General features: G+C 44.5%; 1 protein-coding gene across 1 annotated transcript in view; it reads left to right on the forward strand.

The window, feature by feature from the left end:
- The window catches only part of LOC147885929 (dynein-1-beta heavy chain, flagellar inner arm I1 complex-like), a 629,024-nt gene that overhangs the window by 602,237 nt on the left and 8,126 nt on the right, over positions 1–18,661 (forward strand). Inside the window, exons 62-67 of the mRNA XM_087396248.1 lie at positions 5,460–5,656; positions 6,085–6,199; positions 6,938–7,126; positions 8,743–8,883; positions 8,967–9,105; positions 16,686–16,807. Coding sequence (XP_087252374.1) covers positions 5,460–5,656; positions 6,085–6,199; positions 6,938–7,126; positions 8,743–8,883; positions 8,967–9,105; positions 16,686–16,807 — 903 coding nt within the window. The remainder of the gene's footprint in view (positions 1–5,459; positions 5,657–6,084; positions 6,200–6,937; positions 7,127–8,742; positions 8,884–8,966; positions 9,106–16,685; positions 16,808–18,661) is intronic.

The raw sequence follows: 18,661 nt of genomic DNA on the forward strand, positions 1-18,661 counted from the left end.
TTCCAAAGCTATGTAGGACTTACAGCTCTTCTTCCAAAAGGCTATTTGTGGCTTAACTGTGATATTATTAGCCATCCCTCTAAATAAAGTCTGCGTTTCTTGCTGTGTTGAACACTCTACATGAGCTTGCTCCATTGTACTCTCCACAACTTGTCATCTTCTCCTAGCGCAAACATTCCCTCTACATCTGCCATTACATCTGCTCCCAATGATTGCTCCTGAGTGGCGCCATCTGGGATTGTGTCATCTCCCTCTAGCCCCTCATTGCGCCACACTTTGCGCCATCTTCTTCCTCTTCCTCCCCACCCTAGGCCATCTTCTTTCTCTACCCCCACACCTACGTCCAGTTCTTCCTACGCTATCTTCTCTCCCTGCGCTACGTCTAGTTTTTCCTGCACTATCTTCTCTCCCTGCGCCACTCACTGTGCCTTGGGCCATCTCTACTCCCATGCAATCCCTGTGGGAGCAATTCCTTGCAATCCCTACGCCATCTCCAATTCCTTCTCCACGAAATTCCTACGCCATCTCCAGTCTTGTTCTAGGTAGCCATCTTGGCTATCTCCAGTTCCGGTTCTTGCTCCTAATATCTGTGCCATCTTTGTTCACCTCCTCCTTGCGCATCTCCACTGCCTGCGCCACCCCTACACCACTCCATCTCCCTTCTCCTACATTCAAGGTCTCCTTGTACCTGCATCAGCTTCCCCTCTCACTATCACCTTGTCAAGTCCCTTTCCTACTTCGTCAACGTCTCCCCTTCTTGCTCCATCATCAAGTCCCCTTCCTGCTTCAGCTCATCTTCCTGTCATCAGCTCACTTCCTGCTTCGTCATTAGCTCCCCTTCCTTTCCTGCTTCCCTTCTTGCCTCGTCCTCAGCTCACCTTCTTGCTTCATCATCAGCTCCCCTTCCTTCCTTGCCTTCCTTTCCTGCTTCGTCATCAGCTCACTTCTCTGCTTCTCTTTCCTGCTTCCCTTCTTGCCTCATCATCACTCACCTTCTTGCTTCGTCATCACTCACCTTCCTGCTTCGTCATCAACTCCCCTTCCTTTCCCGATTTTCGTCATCACTCACCTTCCTGCTTCGTCATCAGCTCTCCTTCCTTTCCTGATTTCCTTTCTTGCTTTGTCATCAGCTCACCTTCCTGCTTTGTCATCAGCTTCTACTTCACATCTTGTTCCTTCTTCATGCTCGAGAAGAAGCCCAAGTATAAGCCACGGTTGCCCAAAGATAAGCTCTTCACCCCTTTCTATACCGCCATGACGTCCCAGGCAGCCTATGCAATGCACATGACCTCATCCATGCCTGCATCCTCTACAGCAGGACCGACTTCATCAGCATTGCTGACTACATTAGCCTGGCTGACTTCATCATCAGTGCCTACTTCATCAGTGAATGCATTCAACCCTGCATCCCCATCTTGGCTCAGACATCACTATCACCTCGGATGGAGAGCCACTGCAATCAAGACAATAGCGGGAGGTTCTTTCCCACTCTCAGAGCTCCAATGCCTCTTCTTCTGACCATGGGGGCTCAGATTACACCCCCTCTACACGGAGACCACATTCAGAAGGGTCGGGTGGGCCAACAGAGATACAAAGCCCTTCGATAACCACCCCTCCTCTCTTCCACATTCGGGTTATGTTTAAACCTCTTCTGGATCCAAACCTCAAACTATCCTCGGTGTTGACCCTCTGTCTAATTGAGTTCGACAAGGTCCTCTTTCCTCCTGTGGATGTGGAACTGTGTACAGAATTCATCAGATCTTATGACTCCGTCACCGACACTTTTGAGTTCATGGGCTCCAGGCAGCTTCTCACACCCAAGTTGGTCTCACAATACATGGGGCTCCCTGCTCTTCCTATTCAACCTCCTTCCAACGAATCACCACATCTCCTTTCATTCCTTTCACAATGCAAACCCAATAGGAGGGGATATGATTGCAAAAAGGTTTTGGAAGGTGGAAGCAGAGAAGCAGTGATCACTCGCTACTTCTTCACTCGCTTCTATTCACCACCCGGGCATTACTACATCACGAAAGGTATCCGTCTTGCTCTGAATGCTCTCTTCACCATCACTCATATGATTTTGCATCCCTCTTCTATTCAACATTCCGGGCCACTGTTCGAAATCGCACATGCAGAGGCACACACACATGTACTTGTGAACCTCACCTCACCTACCTCTTGCACCAGTGGTGGGCTGCAACAGTTGCACGGCTCTTAGTGCAGCCCCAGCATCCTCGGCCTCTATTGCATCAATCTCTGTCCCCTCTTCCTCTCTCGTCTCCATACCCACTCTTGCTCCACCCACATATGTAGCACATGTTTCTGAGCCATCCCCTCTTGGGCCACAGCCTCTGGAGCTTTGTCATCCGTTGCTCATGCAAGAGTTGCCTCTCCATCCATCCCCTTGGAGGTAGATTTTGAATTCCCTGATGATGTTCTCCCGGTCACTCCTCTGCCCTCCTCAAATCTCACCCACCATGGCATGACATTACCACTTATCTCCCCCGCAATCATGACCATCCCCCCTCCGATCATCTCATTAGGGTCAGTAGGATGCACAAATACGGACATTGGCCCCACAGCTCAGGGGGTCCATTGACAGTAGTTATGGCAGCAGGGACCTCTGCCTTGGGATCTCATGGTGGAGAGGCATCAGAGCGACACAGGTTATTGAACTTGAATCTTACTTTGGGAGCCACTGGTGACGCGAAGACACCACCCTAGGTGTCTCGATGATTGACCCTTGATCCGAGTATGGAGGCTGTTGAACAGGACCCACTGGAAACTCGACTTGGCGAGGTTATTTTTGTTAAGAGTAAGATACCTTTTCAAGCTGATTGTCCTCCACTGCCTCAGAATGATATGTTGGATATCTACTTCGCATCCTCCTCAGGAGATCTATTCACCCATGAGGCCCAGATAGAGGAACAGAGCCAGGAACACAAACGGCTTCTGTATGCATTAAAGCGGACCACCCTCGGAACATCAACACACCCACCACACCCTCCCCCTCCTTGACCTTCATCCAGCAAGCAGTAGCTCCTGGATCTTTCATTTCGGCATTTCTTTTTGCGAGCTCTGTGCATTTGGATTCTGCAGTTCTCATGTAAATAAAGGAATTTTGGAGTTGTATGGCCATGAGCCAATTTTATTTCAGTTTCACAGTTGTATGGCCATGAGCCAGTTGTATTCCAGTTTTGGAGTTGTAAGGCCATGAGCCCTTTCTTTTTCAATTTTGGGATGTCAACCAAAAGGTCACTTTCTTATTTGCAATTTATACTTAAATTTCTCACACAGACCCTCAGTCACTCACCGGGACGGTGAATGATAGTGGCGGTCACACCTAGGTCACATGGTGACCTTAGCAACATGCCAAGGTTGTTAGACCTTGGTCATACCTAGTCGCATCGTGTTCACATGTGTTCATATCTTGGTCACTCTGGAGCAAACAGGACATGACTTGACTTGGACATGACTTAACATGGACATGACTTGACTCGGACATGACTTGACATCACTTGGACATGACTTGACATGGACTTGATTTGACTTGGACATGACTTGGACATGATTGGACATGACTTGGATATGACAGGAGCAACATATGACTGAAGAGTACCAAACCTCAACCTCGATCGACCATGGTCAAAGTTGATCAGAGTGAAGTATTGGCACAATGGTGCACAGGGGTACACCGGTTGGTGCACATGGGAAGCAATCCAGTAGATTTCACAAGTACACAGGCGTTCCCTAGTCCAACAGTTAAGAGGTATAGGCAGTGCACCAACCCTCACAACCAACTAGTGTCAGGAGCACATGGAATAGACAAGAGTACACATGGAGCACGAGATTCACTGACTCGGAACAGGTTGGAGTGTTGCAGAAGCCATCAAGGACGAAGCGGCCGACAAACGGTGGAACGGCTAAGGATGCAGGAAGACATCCAATAGGAAGGAGGGAAGGAGATTTCCAACAGGGGGAGCAGATGAGGAGAAGGTGAAGAGGGGGAAACGGAGGAAAGGAGGGACATTTTAGCAAGGGAGGGGGCGTGAGTGAAGGAGTGGGAGGCTAGAGTCAAGAGCTCGCCTCGTGTGTATCTTCTCCTGGTGTATCAATCATCTTGCTTTCTAATGACCTATGCTACTTCCCATCTCTGCTCGCTTCTCTAAGATCTCTTCTTGTTGTGTTCTCCTCCCCTCCTCTCCCTTCACTTGGTACAATGGACCCTATGTCATGTGGTTGAAGTTCTTCTCCGTTCACGTCGCGGATTGGCTTTAATGATGTTCTGCTTTGGTCTTCTTCTTGCTCACATCACTTCAGCACTCGTACCGCTTGCACATAGTTGACACCATCGACTAGCACTTGCCTACGTACCATCAATGACACCTATGACATGTCTTACTTGCTTCTCGCACCAGTGGCCCTAGGCCTCCGGTAATACTTCCGGAAGTGTTAGGACCTCCCCCCCCCCCTCAAACACACCCACGGTTACCCTAGTTGCCATATGGCAGAATATCATTTACACTCTACGGTCCACCTGGGAGCGCGGGACTCCAAGCTCCAAGGCGACTATCAAGAGGCGTGCTCATTTTTGCAAGGCTTGGCCTGCAGGTGTTTTCCACATCTTCACTCCATGAGGGATTCACTGGCTGTATAGTCCCCCCACTTGGCTGTTAGCCCCAGTTCCAGAGATCCCTTAGGCGAACAGGCCGGCTTTTTCTTTCAGCCTTTTTCGGTTTTTTTCCATACTCAGCCCCTGCTGTCTTGTATGAAAATCTTTCAAGCTTTAATAGAAGGTTCCTTTCTTTGAAAAAAAAAAAGAAAGTCACCAACTCCAAGAGATGGGATCTGCCCCCCCCTTAGGAGTATCTTTCAACATCACCCTATACAGTGCCCCGCGCCCCCCCCCCCCCTTTCAATTGTGCCTGTTCCCACATCCAAATTTGGACTAGAGTGGAGGGACAAGTACAAAACAAGAGGCACACGTGCCTAGAGCACTGCCCCGAAGTGGCCGAGTATAAGTGATGTTCTGCCATATTATGGTCCTATGAAAGACTCTTTCAATATGAGACAATGTGCATCAAAGCTTGGGCAATTTATCATTAAGGACTGCCAAGTTTATATTGAAATATAGGAGATGGCTTGTGCAACCCTACACTGGTATAGGAATGCTTATTTTTACTGATTTGGGGGAGAATCGTCCAGGAAAGTAGAACATAGGTTTGAGTAGATTGTAGATTATAGTTGCTATTCTTCCTGCTACACAAAAATAGTGTTTATTTTGGCTCAAATTGTTAGTCTGTGGAAAGTGAATCTGTCAGTGAAGAAGCATCCATGATCCTGAATGTATGATTTACTGGGTAATTTTGATTGTGAAAACAAATAGTATAATTGTGTGCAAGCGTTATTGAATGCCATATGAGTTGACACATTCTATGCTTTGCTGTAACTATCAGGTTAGAAAATCTCTGGAGGTGGCAGAAGTTACGGCAAAGAGTATCGAGGTTGCAAGTGCATCATACAAACCATGTGCAGAAAGAGCATCCCTGCTGTACTTCATCCTAAATGAGCTAGTAACAATAGATCCAATGTACCAGTTTTCTCTTGAAGCATACACAGAGCTGTTTCTCATATCAATCATTCGTTCAACAAAGTAACTTTTTGAACTGAGCTGCTTGGTCCGATATTCCTGTCAGAATTAAAACTAAATGGTAATAACAAACGAATCTTAAAAATCTGGTCAAACTAGAGCCTTTCCATCGTGTAGAAATTAAGACATGCATCTACAAACGTTCCATCAGTAAACCTGAGACTAAAGCATGCTATTAGGAGGACAAAACATACTACATTGTAATAACGTTGTGATGGGTACACTCGTTATGTAATTTTCTTAATGCATAAGAAGTTTAAGGCATACATTTTGTAAATCTTTCCACTCATCTTCATTGGACAATTGAATGCTATCTACTCAATTTTTAAAGCCTATTGTCTGCACACTCATGTTCACTGGACAATTGACATCTGCAAGTTTTAAGTATGCTCATATTTAAAAGTACACCTTTTGCAAATCGTTGTCTGCAGGTCTGATAACCTAAGTGAAAGGATCAAAAGTCTTATAGACTATCATACGTACGCTGTATATAGATATACATCACGTGGATTGTTTGAGAAACACAAATTGCTGCTTTCACTGCAGGTTTGTGACTTCTCAACTTTGGACCACAATAATAAACATGAAGACTACAATATGTGTACATTGATCTATCCTTCAAAATATTTCTATTTTTTCATACCAAAAAAACTTACAAAACAATGGACACTTTCAAAGCCCTGTCATATCCTACCATGCTGTTAGTACTAGGAAGCTGGAATTGGAAAACATGACTAGAAGAAATAGACAGACAAGTAATGGTTAAAGGAACCCTTTGCTGTGTTCAAAATATGCTTATTGTTTAAACTAGTAAAATTCCCTATTTATCATACCAAAAATACTCACAAAAACAATGGACACATTCCAAGCCCTGTCATATCCTACCATGCTAGTAGGAAGAGTAATCTAATCTTAACCCACAAGGGGCCCAAAATGAAGTATTGTTGGCTGGTTGTAAGCATGTTCAGCATTGAAGCATTGCGTGAATTTGGATTCCCACATCGGTGTCCCTAAGCTTCTTGATTTAGCATGTTCGATGCCAAATTTTGACAATCAAGAAAAATAAAAAGTCCAAAATTTTAGAACACAGATACATCATGCCCCAGCTTTCTTACCATTCACGACTCCTTAAAATAAAGTTGAAAGTCTCCCCACATTTAAAGAGCATTGCTGTTTTATTACATGCAGTGCAAGCTTAAGCTTTCTATCAATGCCTTATGAAAAAGAAAGTTGCCAAGGCATCAAAACTTGATTCTTCTCTCTTGCTTGTTTGCCTAAATGCAGATATGCTCCAAAATTCTGCTTGCGTCAAATGTTATCACACTTGATGAATGGCAGTTCTTCTTGCGAGGAGGCTCAGTCTTGGATAAGTCCAAACAGCCTCCTAATCCAGCACCAGAATGGATATCAGAATCTTCTTGGGATGACATTACAGAGCTTGCCACCTCTTTACCAAGCCATTTCGAAAACATTGTAAGCTATCTATGATGAATTTTCCCTTTTTTGTCTCAATTTCTGGGTATTTTAAGGCTGTTCAAACCTTCCTTGCAAAAAGTATACTATATTAGTGTCCAAACAAAAAGCAGATTTCTAAAACAGTTTTCTGATAAATTGTTCTTTATGCACATATAAATGGTTGCAACCATTGAAAGATTGTATTACCAAACTCTCATTCCACTTCCTTGCATTGGTACCGCAACAAGAAGAAAAGGAACACCCATGCTTTTCCCACCTCAAGGAAGAGATTAAAAACAGCAGCTCTTAATCTTTTCTAAGATGCATATTTAGATAGTGCACTTGTATTTTAATCCTCTTAATCTTCATGGATTTTTAGTAATTAAATGATAAAAATATATATACATTTGTAAGACTAGAATATATCCAATCGTACAAAATTAGATTGTTTTTTAGCCCTTGAAAAGACTTCTATTAAGTATGAAAAATACCCGCGTAAGCAAGCTCACGGCGGAAATACATCATGCTGTACATGAGGGAACCCCCCTAAAATAGGGAACAAAACAATCAAAATGAGCTGGAAAGAAACCAAGGTTGAGGCTGAAAATGCCACCTCAACCCTGCTGTAGTCTCTAACAAAATTAGATTTTTGTTGTTCTAAAGTCCAAATTTTTACAAAGAAAATAAAAGAGAAAGCATAAGAGAAGAAAAATGAGCTTTTATAATTTTTGAAAAATAAAAGGTAAACATACCTAGCAAGTAAAGCAATGCTCATGTCGTAATCCATGCCCAAGCATAGGGTTTCTACAGACCCACAGAGTCTCTTGGGCAAACCCAGTGCTCACTAAAATACGTCAATTAAGCAAAAGGGAAAAATAACAAGAAAGGAAGAACGTGACAGAGCAAAAATAAACAACCTAATCAAGAAACAAAAGAGACCAAAAAATAGGAATAAAATCTCTCTCTTTCTCTCTTTCATATTTATGAATGAAAGAATGAATGACAGATGAATGAATTATTTTAAACATATAAAACTAAAGGAACTACTTACACTTGTGTACCGCTTCCTACAAGGATGCAAGATCAAAGCACACGCATACTCAATTTGACTCTTATTAGAAACTAAGAGTAGAACAAGGTGTTTAGATCCCTACTTTTTGTTTTAAGCTTATGTTCAATCATTCTAAACATGCCTAAGGCTGATACACCATAGATAAAAGACTTCATATTAAGTTTGTGTGTACTTTTTTCATTATTAACAAAGTGATCAAATGTCTACATTGAGTGATAAAAGATTCCTTTGTTGTTCTAAGGCGGGAAAAGCTATGGAATTGGGAAGATATTTTGCCAAATCAGAAATGTTTGAGTCAAAGTGGGGCATTTCTATAAAAGAGATAAAAAGTCAAACGAAGCACGATGAGAAGTTTTAGGATGTTCTACAACCAAAACATCCATTTTAGCTGTGCTACAAAGCGCTTTAGCATGAATATTGAAAGTATCATAAATATAAGAATTTGAATGTCTGTTAACAATATAACTGATTTAAAGCTAGAGCTCAGTTTGGATAGCATGCCTTCGCACCTTATAAACATTGCATGTTATGTAATATCTCAGAAAAATAATTGTCGATGCAGGTGACAAGTCTGCAACAAGATACCATAAAATGGGAAACATGGTTCAAGACATCAGAGCCAGAAAATGTGGAGCTTCCAGGAGATTGGGAAGATAAGTGCAACGAGTTACAACGCTTAATCCTTCTCCGTTGCTTTCGGCAGGTATAATGTGATGCATAAGATCGCAAAAAATAAAGGATCAAGATTTACTTGACTTTTATCTAAGATTTGTGGCTTTCTTTCAGGACCGCTTAATGTTCGCTACAGCAGCATATGTAGCAAATGTTCTTGGACAAAAGTTTGTGGAGCCACCCATGTTAGATTTGGGCGAGTCTTTCAGTGATTCATCTCGAGTCAGCCCTTTGCTTTTCATTCTTTCTGCAGGTTCACTTGACTCTCATAAAACCTCTATATGATTCTTCATCGGGCTCATTTTCTGCACAGATACAGTTGAAAGGGAGAAATACCTTTGTCCTTTGAGAAAACATTCCTTTGTACTGCATTCTACAACACATCATCCTTTTGCATACTGCACTCAACTTTGCAAGCATTTACTATGCATTCAACCATCTGTAATAGGCAGCTTAGATGAATTTAAAAATCACATAAAAAGGCTAAAGATAGTAACACTTATGTAAGTTTGAGTATAATGCCATGTTAACAAGAGGGAACCACATGCATTGCCTTCAGGGATTTTGAGTAGGTATCCAATTTTAAGGTTCTGTGGTGTTCTGTCCTCCAAAATTTAGCGATGAATAGACATGCTAAAGAATTATCTTCATATCTACAAAGGTAAATCAATGCACAACGAATCCTAGCCCTCTCAAATGTAGCTTGTTGCTTCTACATTCTCTGAAAAGCCTGGGCAATTTGTAAGGAGGTCACCTCCAGGAATTAGGTGCCTGTGTCTTCAGCACCTCAGCCTGATTGTGAGCTACTAGGGCTTCTTTTTGGGACTGAGTTAAGCACCAGTCATGACTTGTTGAGATAGAGTGATCATTCATCCTCAGTATTCCATTTTAACAACAAATATGTGTTTCCAAAAGCCTTATGATAAAGCACTCTAAAAATAGCTGTCTGGATTCCTAAGTTGAAATTTAGCAATCTTATGATTAATCCTGAACTATACACATGAAAGTTGAAAGGGTAGGGCTATCATGCTTGTCTGATATCCTCATGTGAACGACGCCCTTGTGTTCATGTGGGTTGACGACACAAGTCACCCCCTGCTCTAAAGTGTGCGGAATTAGGATTTAGTTAGACGAGCACGATTTGAACACATAAATGATAATAAGTTCAGCATAATACATAATTACTATTACGGATAGAAAAACAGGGCAGTAAATCTCCTTGGCAATCAAGCACTTGCGAATAGGGGATAGTTCCTGTTCACCAAACTAAATTTCTTATCCCATTCTGCCTGAGCTCGGGCAATGGCAGGATCTCCTACTGGTGCGAAAACTGTTTGTGTAGCTGTAGATCCCGATGTAGATCCCGTCTCTATGCTAGCACATGATTCGCGTAGCTTCCATCACCTTGTGTGGTATCCTACTAGCATCCATCTTCTCAACTTTGGAGAGAGAGAGAGAGAGAGAGATTATTCTAGTCTTCAAAAGACCGATGGGTCTATGAGAGTGTGAGAAACCTGAATAGAACCCAACAGAAAGGGTAGAGCTACTAATCGAGCATCCACACCCGTACAAAAGCAAGTTTATATCCTACATCGTCATATCAAAATAGTAGTCATCTACAGCATCACTATCATCAACATCCTCATGAAAGCGGCTGACATCATAATACAAATAGAGATGTGCTCCAAGGCAATTGTGGTCCCCCCCTCATCAAGAGTGAGGGAGTGGTCGCATGAAGTCAGATATAGAGTGTTGCCAGCTCCCTATTGATACAATCCCACACTGTCTCCTGGTAACAGCTCTACGTCTAACCAGGGTGACAGTGACCCCAATCAGTCGCGCTCCCACTTTGAACATGGAAGGAATGTCCCCGAGTGTAATTTGTGCCTCAACCCTTTGTTTGAGCTTCCGTGTCACTGGCTCTGAGTCCCAATCATGCCTAGGGCCTATAGGAGGGGAGTTTATGAGGTCTCCCTGGAAGAACTCCGTGATCATGCTGTGGGAAGAGTCTATAGGGGTAACCTCCTGTCGTCTCTGAGATCTAAATAGGCACTCGCGATGTCTAACAGCCTCGTGAATGAACGTAGCTAGACACCTCTGATTTGGATAAGAGAGAAATCATGACAACAACCCAGAGCTATCTCTGAATAGACAATAAAATCATCCTTTGATCTCATAGTAAACCGGGCATCTGAAGATGAAATATTCCTCCAACTCAACCTCCTGTAGATCACACAGAGTGTGCATCGCTCCCTAGGTAGACCCTCTACCCGACCACTCTCAATACAAACTCTATGTGAAGAGACCAAGAACTGCCCAATGGAGAGCCTCAATCAATGGGGTAAATAAACTCGTGTATATACCCCTCATTTAAGATATGTAGGCAGTCATATGTAGAAGCTGAGCTTCACTAGGAGCTCAATCGGTTCCAACCAGGTCCGGCATGTGTATGGCAGCCCTTGTTGGGGGCCAAACTTATCAGATATTGAGTGGGCTCGTGTGGAGTGGCTACAGGTTCTTATCCTATCACGGATGATTCGTGGTAAGCCATCAGTTCCTCACCAGATCATTTAGGCTGAGTTTGGTTCTCCACCATTGTAGCTTGATGCAGTATTTCAGGTCATTACCTACCTAGGGCATACGGAGATCACACCTCTGGACGCAGCAAATTACCATGGTTGGCATTGTTCTCATCCATGGCACTATCAGAGGCAGGTGACCAGAGATGTTTTATGCACACACAGTGAGATGGTTTGAGCGATTGGGGTTACATATGGACAGACTTCCTCCCTTCAAGTACAGCATTGATGTGCTGTTTTTCCCACTCCCATATCATGAGGTCAACTAGGTCATACGTGAGGATCTCCTGCAACTACACTGCCTCTCCAATCTGGCCAACAAGGCATATCCTCGACTCAAGCGGACCTGCATTGCCAGTCTCATGGTGAAAATAGGTCCGAAAAGATAACCCCCAAGTAGGTATATGATGAAACAATCTCGACCGGTGACCCATCAAAGGTAAAATGCTCCCGATGCATCCTGACCTTGGTATTAAAGATCATGACCTTGGTTTTGCCAAGGTTGACCTTCAGATCATGCGACTCATAGAAAGACTATAGTGCATCTAAGTGCCTCTGGAGCCCCTTTGCTGAGGACGATAGGATCATCTGCGTAAAGCAATATCTGAATCAAAGTGCAAACAAGGTGCCTCAATCTCATCAATGTAGAGGCCAAACAAGGTGGGTGATAAAGGACATCGTTGTTTGAACCCAATTGTACTCAAAATCTGATTTGTAAGTCTTCGAATTCTGCCTAAGACTCTCTCATAAAGTGCCATAATAGCCCAAATGATCTCTTGATCATAGCCCCAAGTCCTACAAGCGCCTGATGAGGCAAGATCTAGGAACTGTATAAAAGGCTTTGTGGAAATCCACAAAGCAACAATAAACCCTTTGTCTTTGTGCCCTCGCCTCCTCAATAATACACCTAAGTGTGAGAATGTGATCCATAGTCCCCATGATCATGTCAAAATCTGGCTTGCCCATATGCTTTAAGCCCCCGCATCTCTACGAATCGACTGACCTTAGAATCAAGCACTGATGTAGTGATGCATAAATGACATGCCCAATCATAATGGTCATGTAGTTCCCCGGGTTCATGGGATCCCTTGCCTTGTGGATGGGTGAGATAGTGTTAAGAGTCCAAGTGCATGGGAAGCCAAGACAAACACCTTCATTAAAGAGCTTTGCTAGGATCCGGGCAAGGATGTTAATCCCATATGCAATGAATTCAATGCATACAGCCTCATGATCTTTTGCTCAACCATTATGAAGCTTCATAACAGTACCCTTAACACCCCCTTTAGTGAAGAGTGTACAGGAAGTAGGACGAGGTATGTGTGAGAGGTCAGGAACAGGCTGATTTGGGATGTCATATAATGTGTGTGCATAATCATACCAAACCTGAGTGTCGGTGAGGGGTGAACAGGACCATTTCTCGAGGAATCTCCTCCAAAAGTCCTTGGACTTGTTACTAAACAAAATGTTTAGTAATTCCTCCTCATTACGGCGGATAAATTCATGTTTCTTCTTGTGACCCAATCGGCGGTACTCACGTATCGTGTCAGGTTCGATCAGAAGGTTGTGTGTTTTTAAAAATCTAAGTTGACGGCGTAAAGCCTTATACTCACCATTGTACCATCTGTTGCAAGGGACGGTCCCAAGTGGTGGTGGGTGGGTAGAGTGAGGAGTGTGAGAGAAGGTGTGAAGTGCAGCCTCATGGTGATTAGGGCAACGTGATCCTTACTTGCTTTCCACACGGGGGGGGGCACTAGTGTAGTAGATTACATCATGGGATCCCCTACCTTCACTTCATGTATCACCGACTTCATCGTAGCACCACTCCCTCCAGGAGCTGATCACACATACCTATTCTTCACTATCGCCACCCCACGCTTATCCACACCACACACACCACATAGAAAGCACAACACCTACCACGACATACACTTTGATCACAGCCTCTCACCAGCCTACTCTGGACACCTAAACAGACTCCTAACCTACATCGATCACATACCACTCATAGAGGACCGTGTTGCCCTGATTAGTCGCACACTCCACGAGGCTGCCCTCCAAATCTTTCCCCATACCACACAGTCCACTAGACCACCACCTCTTGGTTCTGTACCCTGCAACAATTGGTACAATGCGGAGTGCAAGGCTTATCGCCGACAGCTCCGACTTGAAACTAGATGTCACCTCCCGAACACACTAGACACGGTACGTAAGTACCGACGTCTCGTACGTCGGAAGAAGCAGGCATTTCTTTGTCAAAATGAGGAGGAGCTGCTGCACATCTTGTACAGCAGCAACTCTAAGGATTTTTGGCGGAGATTCCTTGAGCGTAGGTCCCCATCACCCCTCACCGACATGAGAGTCTGGCACACGTATGCACACCATCTATATGATGTCCCACACCAACCCACTCCATACCTCATACACACACCTCGTCCCACCACTTGCACGTTGTTCACTAGAGGGGGAGTCAAGGACGCGGCATTGAAATTGCACAATGGCCGAGCTAAGGATCACGAGGGGCTATGCACTGAGTTTATCGCATATGGGATTGACACGTTAGCCCCGATCCTAGCAAAGCTATCCAATGATGCTGTTTGCCTTGGCTTCCCCCGCACTTGGACACTCAACACCATCACCCCATCCACAAGGTAGGGGATCCCATGGACCCGAGTAACTACAGGACTATCATGATTGGACATGTGATGTCCAAGATCTATGCAGCTGTATTGGATGCATCGGTCAGCCTGTTCGCAGAGATGAGAGGGCTCAGAGCAGAGGGTCAGGCCGGTTTCAGGTGAGACCACGGGACTATGGATCACATACTCACACTTAGGAGTGTCATTCAGGAGGCCAGATCACGGAAGGAGAGGGTATACTATTGCTTTCTGGATTTTCGCAAAGCCTTTGACATAGTACCTCGAGCTCATCTTATCACACACCTACAGACACTGGGATTTGATCAGGAGATCATCTGGGCAATCATGGCACTGCATGAGAGAGTCTCAGGCCGAGTTCGTACAGGCGCGTTCAATTACACTTTTGGGGTGAGCAAACTGTGAGTGATACAGGTGTGTGCATGCCTGGGACAGATGAGATCCTCAGTACCATAGGGGTCAAACAGGATTGTCCCTTATCACCGACCCTGTTTGGCCTCTACATCGATGAGCTTGAGACTTTCATGGGGACGTTCGGAGGGACTAGTTACTCACTTGTCGGGATCATCATCGGGATTCTTCTTTATGCAGATGACGTGGCACTCTTGTCGTCCACACCCGAGAGGCTCCAGCGACACCTGGATGCACTGCAGGATTTTTGTTTATCCCATGATTTGGAGGTCAACCTTGGCAAGACCAAGGTCATGATCTTTAACACCTCTCGAGCAAACATGCAACGGAAGCAGTTTACTTTTACTTTGGGTGGGTCACCAGTTGAGATCGTATCCTCATACACTTACTTGGGGGTCATCTTCTCCGGCTTGATCTTCACGATGAGACCAGCGATGCAGGCCAAACTGAGCAGGGGATACGCCTCACTGGCTCGACTAGAGAGACACTGTTTTCACTCCCACTTCCAGGACCCTCGGACCAAGGCTCTCCTCTTTGACTCCTTGGTCTGACCAGCCGGTATGTATGGCAGCCCTTGTTGGGGGCCTGACATGTCAGAGATAGAGTGGACACAGGTGGAGCGCTTGTAGATCCTCATGCTCTCACGGATGATCCGGGGGAAACCATCTGTACCACATCACATCATTCAGGACGAGTTTGGTGCTTCTCCACTCCAGCTAGATGCAGCCTTTCAGACCATCACATATCTACACCGGGTTTCAGGACGAGTTTGGTGCTTCTCCACTCCAGCTAGATGCAGCCTTTCAGACCATCACATATCTACACCGGGTTAGATCATAATGGGGACTGCACATCAGGAAGACAGAGGTTGCCATGGTTGGCTCTCAATTCCTCCATGAGGTTGGCAGCAGAGGGAGACGAGCGATGGTGGTATGCATGGACTCACAGATGGTTTGTGAGACTAGGGTTCCACATCGATAGGATACCTCCTTTTCAGTACAGTTTAGATGCCCCTCCGGTACTCCCACCCACCATCCCGATTGGGCCACATACCAACCAGGTCATTCGAGAGGATCTCCTGCAGCTACACACCTTTAGGACCTGGTTGGAGCTGAGGGAGCTTCCAGTGAAGCTGAGTTTCTACAGAGAGTACTGTCTTCGCATTTCGGAGGAGGGATTCATCACACCACTGGGGTACACTGAGCTTCATATGCCTCACTCACTACGGATCTCCATCGGACAGTTTCGGGTATCAGTACACCGCCTCCGCATAGAGAGCAACAGAGCAGAGGGGATTCCTAGGGAGCATCGCTTATGCATATTGTGCGACTATCAGGAGGTTGAGTCGGAGGAGCATTTTATTTTCAGGTGCCCAGTGTACTACGAGATCCGAGGTCGCTACCACTGCCTCTTCAGAGACGGCTCCGGGCTCCTTTCCAAATTCCTCGCCTACCCAGATCAGAGATGCCTCGCGGTCTTCATTCACGAGGGAGTCCGACATAGAGAGCACTTACTCAGGCAACAGGGCTTGGCCACATCATCAGACACCTCTCAGAGTAGGATCACAGAGTTCTTCCCATCGAGTGACATTGATCGTCCAGTCTCTAGTTGCAAATATGACAGAGACCCCAACCCGACGATCGCAGCACGACACACGAGACATCGAGGGGACACACAGATCACTCTGAAGGACCTCTCGTCATTGTTTAGACCCGGGATACGTCCCACGGGAGTCACGGTGGCTTTGGTCTTGCGTCGAGCCTTGTCCAAGAGACCGAGACGCACGGCACCCCTTGACATGCACCAGCGTCCCATCACCGGCTATGCACCAGCCAAGGCGACATGACATACAAAGGATTCCGCTCCGCTCCAGTCCTTTTCATTATTACATCCAGATGTATTTGATTATGTATGATTAGACTTAGGATTCAGCACGGGTGATGATGCTCGTTTCAGTAGCTCCACCCTTACTGTGATTTGTATCAGGTTTTCTTTCAATCTCATAGACCCATCGGTCTTCCGAAGACACTAATAAAATTTCTTTCTTTCTTTTCTTTCTTTCTCATTGTATCTGGTTTTTTTAGTCTTGTAGACCCTTTGGCCTTTCAAAGATTTTAATAAACTCTTTCTTTCTTTCTTTCTTTTTGGTCCTCACATTTGCAGTTTACAAAATTATCTGACTTGCGCAGGTGTGGATCCAACTAGTTCACTTCAGCAATTTGCAGCCTCAAAAGGTTTAGCAGATCAATTCCATTCAGTGGCCCTCGGTCAAGGACAAGGACCTATAGCTATAAAGCTCATTGAGAAAGCAGTATCTCTCTCTCTCTCTCTCTCTCTCTCTCTCTCTCTCTCATGGGCCCATTTTGGCCTTTAGTGGACAATAATACACTTTCTTTCTTTCTTTCTTTCTCTTTCTCACGCACACACACTTTTTTTTGGGGGGTGAAATCCATATATTTTATACAAGATCAGAAAATTTGATTGTAAGACAAGTAAACAACATAATCTATCTAATGAACAGGCAAGCAATAATAAAAGGATTACCTGAGCGAGATCCATAAAAAGTAGTACATGGAAGAAGTAGGCTCTCTAAAGACTCTATGATTCTTTTCTTTCCACAGAGTCCAGAGTGCCCAATGTCAAACCTTGTGATCTCTCTCTCTCTCTCTCTCTCTACTGTTGATGATGATAGATGATGTCCTACTGCTGTTGATGATGATTATGATGGTTATGATGATGTCGACGATGATGCTGAGATTGATATATATAGTCGAGATATGACTATGTTGTACTTAGGATTTAGTACTGTCATTTTGCATTTTTTTGCATTCTACATTGGTATGGATGCTCGTTTAGTAGCTCCACTACCACAGCTCATTGTATCAGGTTTTTCACAGTCTCATAGACCCATCGGTCTTCCGAAGACTTTAATAAACTTTCTTTCTTTCTTTCTTTCTCTCTCTCTTGCGCATGCGCACGCGGTCAATCGTATCTGCATGGCCGTCCAAGTTGCAAGAGCACCCTATCCTCAAAGCCAAGGACATTTTCTAATACCTTTAAAGGGAGAGATTTTACTACAAGTAGTCCAACACACACAGAAAGATTGCCAATAGTTCATGGATACATGTGGGAAAACACAGGATAAGGGAGATGTTAAAGGCTCCAGCTGCATGGCCAGATACTTTTGGTTCGATATAAAACTGATATCCTTTGCATATTACAGTTTGCTACTTTCCACTCATGTCATAATGATATGCCTTAGACCTTGTTTAGAAGAGGGCCCCAAATTTATTCCTTGTCCTATTGCTTGACATTATATTTTGCATGCAAAGAAAGGTCCCCATGTTAGAGACCTCCCACAGGAGAGGAGCAAGCCAAATACCCACAGGAAATAACACATCACGTTTGGGGATTGAGCCATGCAGCAATATAAAATTGATGAAGAGATGGCCAAAGCAGGAGAACTGTACATGTTTCCACTGGAGGAGCATTTAATATACATCATTGGTTTTCTCAACCTTGCCACCATAACTGACCATGCATACTTGGTTTTCAGCTCTTGGGACCTCCACTCCTTGGAGGCCTTTACCCAGATTCACTTCCACAGCAACCTGGATGACCTCTATAATGCCGATCCATAAAGTCTCCTTGCACACATTGACATCCTCCCCTCTCTTGAGGCCAAAACTGCCTCCATTAAACTTGTGCTACACACTCTTACACAACAATATGTCCCTCACAAACGGTGACACTACAAATTCCACACAAAAAAACTCCCATAAGCATTGTTTCCCAAAACAGCAAGTATGAGAATTGCAACCTTTTTTTCACAGGAAGGCTCAAGGACTCCTCAGTGCTAGACAAACTAGAATACAATACTAGCATTTGATCTGCTGCAAAAAGAGAGTTTCATTACCTAGAATGAAGAGGATGATTCAGTTTCTCTTGAGCAATGACCGTACAGAATTTTGCCAAAAGTTTTAGGAGAAAAAGTCATCCTCACCTATGACCAGGCATGATCACATGTTATATCATCTCCTTGACAAACCAGGCCCAGATTGCTTCAAGGTTCCCAGACCCACTTCAGTTTCTACTTTTTAATGTATGACAAAGTATTGAAGATTCACAGCGGGAGAGACAAAGCTCATAACAGGTTCCAAATAGA

The sequence above is a fragment of the Dipteris shenzhenensis genome, chromosome 25 (genome assembly GCF_047967505.1).
Source record: "Dipteris shenzhenensis isolate YYH24624 ecotype China chromosome 25, Dip_SZ_1.0, whole genome shotgun sequence".
Classification (NCBI taxonomy): Eukaryota; Viridiplantae; Streptophyta; class Polypodiopsida; order Gleicheniales; family Dipteridaceae; genus Dipteris; species Dipteris shenzhenensis.